The 6,434-nt window shown below is 39.3% G+C and overlaps 1 protein-coding gene across 1 annotated transcript in view; it reads right to left on the bottom strand.

Annotated features, from left to right (window-relative positions):
* The window catches only part of LIN52 (lin-52 DREAM MuvB core complex component), a 57,888-nt gene that overhangs the window by 50,839 nt on the left and 615 nt on the right, over window positions 1-6,434 (bottom strand). Inside the window, 3 exon segments of the mRNA XM_042445898.1 lie at window positions 522-588; window positions 2,275-2,312; window positions 4,191-4,265. Coding sequence (XP_042301832.1) covers window positions 522-588; window positions 2,275-2,312; window positions 4,191-4,265 — 180 coding nt within the window.

Below are 6,434 nucleotides of genomic sequence, written 5' to 3'. Positions count from 1 at the left end.
CCCCCCCCCCCCCCGGTTGTCTTGGGGACACCAACCCGGCCCTCGGCTCAAAAAGGTTGCCTACCCCTGGTCTAATGTAATGCTGGTATACTTCACAAAGATGGACAATTTCCCCATTTTTTGTATGTAACCTAATTTGCTCATTATTAATATTATTAATTTCATTTTTATGCCACCTTTGCTCCAGAATGGGACCCAAGGTGGCTCACAAGATAAAATCATTTTAAAAGGCCTTCCTCAGAGCCTTCTGGCTCAGCACAATCTGCTCTCATTATCACTAACATCCTTCAGATGTGTATGATGCACACATGTCTTTCAAATCATGGACTAATGTTGGTTACAGCCCCAGAGGGGAAACCTATTGAGGCATATAGTTCATAAAGGCAAGCAATTTTATAATATTTTCTATGAAGAGAAAAGCATATATTTATCGGCTTGTGTTCCTTTTAGACAAACAACACAGACTTTGCTAATTCTATGCAAGTGGAATTCTCATCAATCTCTTGACAAAAGAATCTCACCTTTTAACATGTCAATATCATCATTTTCTAATTCAGCCATCCATTTGGGAGGAGAACTGGTTATGGGCTATTAAAAGGAGAAGCACACAAAATTATGATCAACTGTTTCCATTGTTAAACGGAAGCCACAAAAGGTTTAAAATAAACAATACTAACTAACCAAGAATGCCAAAACTCTATTTAATCTATATACAGGATGCTTACATTTTACTTGTGTCCAAATTTGACAGAGTAAAAAAAACCTATCTCAGAGCAACTTGGCTGAAATGCTCTGTTTCTTGAAACCGTGTCTTTACTTCCCTGTGTATGAAAAACATATGCTAAGAAAAAGAGGAAGTTCCAGAATCCTATTTCCCAGTTGTTTCACTTCACCAAATACTGTGAAGGATTCCACATACATAACTTGTAATTTTGCCATATAATTGTGCAGAAAATTTGTAATGCATTTGTTTAAATATGCAAATATCAGAGTTGACTGAACTTATTTTGATGACTGAGGCAGAAAATTTAAATTTAATGACAAAACAGTATTGAAAATAATAATAAAAAATACCTGCCAATTTGCTGTCTTTTAATGACAGCCTTAAATCTGTTACCTTATCCTTCCTAATGGTAGCATCACTGATGGTATCACTGCTGCATCATACTAGCCTAGATAGTTAAGGTTCTGCCTCCTGTACTTAGTAAGTTGTCTTTGGCCTGTTACAGACAGGCCAAAATAAAGTTGCTTCGAGTCACTTTGGAGGTATGGTATTTCAATGATGCATAAGTCCTAAGAGTCCAAAAGCCACACCAAAGCTGCACTCCAGTCCTTAGGACCGGAGTGTGGCTTTGGTGCGGCTTTTGGACTCTTAGGACGCATGCATCATTGAAATACCATACCTCCAAAGTGACTCGAAGCAACTTTATTTTGGCCTGTCTGTAACAGGCCTTTGTTCTATCTGAGCAAAACGGATCAGGTATCTTAAAAGCATAACGGCAGTAAAACACACACACACACACATATATATATCACAATACTGGATATGTGCTTACAGCTGGCAACTTCACAGTTACAACTTCATACTTGTGATGAAAGAACTGGAAACAATTTCACTTGACTCCTGAAAAGCTCCTTTGGAAGACTGGGACCTTGCAGAATAGCACATGAGAAGTTGCAACGAGGAGGCAGGAAGAATGGGCAAAAAAGCCTATCACTGCTTCTTCCCCTGCTTCCATCTGGTGGATGATAGCCCATTTGATGAATGGAAAGTGCCCTTCCATTAGTGGAATCTCCTATCTATATCAAATCTACAATGGGTATCTAAATGGTCATAGGTATGTTTATGTAAAATTACATTTAGCAGTTTTATATCTTGTTTAACAGGATCTCAAAGCAAGAAAAACAAGCAGAGCAGAAAGAATTAAGCAGACTAAGGTCCAAAACACACTGCAGAAATAATCCAGTTTGAGACCACCTTAACTGCCCTGGCTGAATGCTAGAGAATTCTGGGAAATGTAGTTCTGTGCGACATGTAGCCTTCTGCCGGAGAGCTCTGGTGCCACAATAAACTACAATTCCCAGGATTCCCTAGCACTGAGCCAGGGGAGTTAAAACAGTCTGAAACTGGATTATTTCTGCCGTGTGTTTTGGACCTAAAACTGTAATCTGATATGCACTTAGCTGGAAGGAAGCCTCACTTTACTTGACCAGGGTTACAGCTGAATAGATATGGACACATGCCACTATAAATCCATGTTAGAAATTACTTACACTTTTAAAAGAAGCTGCAAATTCAGCAACACCAGGTACTAGGGACAAAGCAGATAGAGTTACTGCAGCATAATTTCTGACATCATTATACAACTTCAGAGGCTAATTACTAATATAATTACTTAAACTGCTAGAGGCATGCAGTATCCATTCATATCACATTTTAATTTACTAGTGTCAAGTCCAATATTAATCATGTTGCTTCTATATTTGCACATGCTGCTGTGCAATCTCTTGTCTTTTAGTATTTTCTCTGCTCCATCACCAAAATGCACCTTTATGCCATTTTTACATGAAGCATATACAGCACACACACCCAATGTTCAATATAGCTAAATCCCAAGTAGCTAACTGGATTGTGCTGAGCTTAAGAATTTCTTGAAGTATGTGTCCAAGAATCAATGTGCCAATTCTAACAAGGGCAGAGCAGATTCTGTTTTAAGAGTTATGTTCCAGTCCATGATAAAACTATTGCTGTGAACACACTTGATTCTGATGCTCCATGTGTTCACCATCAGAGCTGCCACAGTTAACACTTTATCTACAGTGATATAATTTGCATTATAGACACACAAACCATAAAATGACTTTCAATTCCAGAAAGGCACATCAGTTTTTGGTTTTGTTCTACTCCTGATACAATGAGAGAACTCTCCATTATTTTTAAAGTGGCACATTTATTTATTTATACATAGTACTCTTTCAGTTTAGTATCAGTCTCATATCACAAATACATTAAGACAGGCACAAAACCTTTCAAACACATAAAGGAGGTGGAACATATTGATATCTCAAGAACTAGATACATTTTCTTTGGTACAAATTTAATGCTGAACACCTGTTTTTCTTTTTCAAGAACTTGCTCTAGTCCTAGAAAGTCCGAATGGAAAGCACAAATTGCATTACCAAACTACCTCAGATACCTTGTGAAATGTGACACGTTTCTCCACCTTTACAGGATAAGAATGTAATACTAACTGTCCTCCTGCTTCAGTGTCTGAGAAATGAAAAAATACCTCAGTACTGCATTGCTTTCTATTAAGAGCCCCATACTGACCCCAGCCTCACTTAGTTGGAGAAGACATTTAAGTATCAGTGAGAAATAGTATAATACAAGAAACACCTTTTACATATTTTTCAGTTGCGCAAACCAACACTAAATCATCTCCCACAATACCAATTAATTAGTCTAGAAAAGCTGTAGCAGGGATGAGGGGGGGGGGAAGTAGGCTGAATGTGATCCATTTAATCTCTGAAAGCACCCTAGCACACTCCATTTTTAAAAATGGAATTCTGGGATTTGTACTTTTGTGAAATATTTAGTGTTCTCCATCAGAAACCTCTTGTGCCGCAAAAAACTACAATTCCCAGAAGTCCAAGGGATGGAGCCATGACAATTAAAGCAGTGTCAAACTGCACTAATCCTGCAGTGTGGCAGCAGCCTCTGACTTATGGTGACTTTATCGCAGGGTTTTCTTGCTATGTATTCAGAAGAGGTTTGCCACTGTTTTCCTCTTAAGCTAACTGTGACTTCCCCCAAGTCACCCAATGGATTTCCACAGCTAAGGGGGCATCTAAATCTAGGTCTCCTGAAGTCCTAGTCTAACATTCAAACCAATAGACACAATAGCTCTTAAGGTAAGTATGCAAACAAGATATTTACAAGCTGAATAACCTGTGTGGTCACTTCTGTGTGGTGAATTTTGAAAATTAATTTAGGCTGCAAATGAAAAATATAGACTTAATGAAGAACTCTGGGGTACTCTTAAAGATGATGTAGGGAACCTGTAGCCCTGGTCTTCCAAACTTCTAATCCAACATTTAAACCACTATCCACACTGGTTTCTCAGGGAATACTGTAGTCAGCTAAAGAACGTCTCCCTTTTTCTCACATTTCCCACTCAATTATAACTTACATTGCTCTGGCCAAAGGTCAGGTGATGCCCGGTCCAACTTCTCAAAGCTCAGCAATGAAGCCTCCAAGTCAGTGCCTAGAATAGCATCATATGACTATTGAGTAGTATAAAAATGTAATAAATAAAATATCACATATAGAAGCAACTATTCTAGGCCCAAAAGCAATAGCATGTAAGTGCAGCATTCATTTATGGAATCTGTTAAAGAGCCTACATACAGCAACCTACAGAGCATGATCAGACATGACCTGAAACATAAAAAGGGGAAATTCTTTACCCTTTCCCATGTATCCTGCCAAAATGATACTACTACAGATAAAAATGTACTCCTATATCTTCTTAATTGGAAGCAAGTCTAACTTAGTTCAGTTGAATTACTTCTGAATTAACATGAAACATACAATTGCAAGAGTTACTCAAGAAGCCATTCCTACACCCACCCTTCGTGAAAAAGAAGCATCTTTATTTCATGACAGACGCACTGGTTTATCTACCTCTGCTCTGCTCCATTCTGACAGCCAACATCTTTTTGTGATTTCAGGCAAAGAGAGGTTTTTCCTGTCCTTTAACCAGAGTGCTTTTTAAAAAACTTATAAAGCTACGTCATGCATTATAATCCAGCCAAGGCCTAGGTGTAATTCCCACCACTGCTCCTAGAGATGACCGTAGCTACCGGAGGGGACTTTGTGTAGACAAAAGTGTATGTGCTCTGCTGTAGATTTCTTGAACCTCTTTGGAGCCCGACACAAAAAGGAACACCCCACTCTGAGAATTTACTTTTGAGTCAGGGCTGGGAAAGTTGGCATCTCTCCACATGTTAGAGGAGTGTTGTTATTCTTGTTGTTGTTAACTGCCCTCAAGTTGATCCTAAGTCACTGCAACCCTGTGAGTGATTAAATGCCAGTCCTTCAGCCACAATGTTGTAAGTTCGTTCCTAGAGGAGGGCTCTCAGCCTTGCATTCTTCCGTAGGTCACTAAAATGAGTACACAGCTTGTTGGGGGCAATTGCCTTACACATTGTAAACCAGGTAGAGATTGCTTAGTTCAGTATGATGCAGAATAAAAATGTACAGTAAGTGCTATTGCTGTGAGTGAGACATCTCTAAGACCCCTCCACTTCTCTCCTTAGGTCCTGCAAGTTCATGCAATTCCCTGATTGAGTCTGTTCATCTGGCACAGTCTTCTTCCCTTTCTACTTGTCTCCTAGCATTACTGTGTTTTCTAATAAGCCATGCCTTCTCATGATGTGGGCAAAGTACAACAGCTTCAGTTTGATCCTCTTGGCTTCCAGATAAGTTCAGGCTTGATCTGCTCTAGGACCCATTTGTTTGTCTTTTTGGCTGTCCATGGTACTAACACTCTTCTCCAGTACCAGTACCACATCTCAAATGAGTTTATTTCTCTTCCTACTGGCTTTCTTAACTGTCCAGCTGTCACATCTGTACATGATGATGGGGAATACAAAGCCTTGAACTATCCTCTCTTTAGTGTTTGAGAGTTTGGGCTTGATCTGTTCTAGGACCCATTTGTTTGTCTTTTTTAGCTGTCCATGGTATCCTCAGCACTTTTTCTCCAGCACCACATCTCAAATGAGTTGATCTTCTTCTTATCCGCTTTCTTCACTCTCACATCCATACTAAGTGAAAGAAAGAAACTGGCAGCATGAGTTTTCATAGACTTAAGTCTACTTCTTCAGATGCATCTGGCAGAGTGGAAGCCAGGCAGACATATATATATATATATATATATATATATATATATGCCATTGGTATGTGAGGAGGTCAGTTCAAATTACAAATCATGCTGCCAATTTCTTTCTTTCAGTTACTCTCAGAGGTGCTACAAGATCCCTCTCCATACATGGGGACTGGGGAACGCGTAAGGCTAATTCCCAATTACCGGTCCATTTTATTTGGAAAAGACAACATCGCTATGAAAAGTGGAGGGATAAGGAATACAGGGCAATGGCTGGGACGGTTCTAACTTGAGTGTTCACTTTTATATCTTCACACTTCAGAATCTTGCCTAGTTCTTTTATTCTAATCTTCTGACTTCTTGACTGCAGTTTCCATTCTGTTCAATGTTTGATCCTAGATCTAGGAAACTCTTTAGCTATTTCGATTTCCTTGCTATCTAAGCTCAATGTGACATCGAAGGCTCTCATGGCCGGCATCCGTAGTTTTCTGAGGGTTTTTATGTGGCCGTGTTCTGGAAGAGTTTATTCCTGACGTTTTGCCAGCATCT

This window comes from Sceloporus undulatus, chromosome 1 (assembly GCF_019175285.1).
Source record: "Sceloporus undulatus isolate JIND9_A2432 ecotype Alabama chromosome 1, SceUnd_v1.1, whole genome shotgun sequence".
In the NCBI taxonomy this organism is placed as follows: domain Eukaryota; kingdom Metazoa; phylum Chordata; class Lepidosauria; order Squamata; family Phrynosomatidae; genus Sceloporus; species Sceloporus undulatus.
This window is presented reverse-complemented; position numbering and strand designations above follow the sequence as displayed.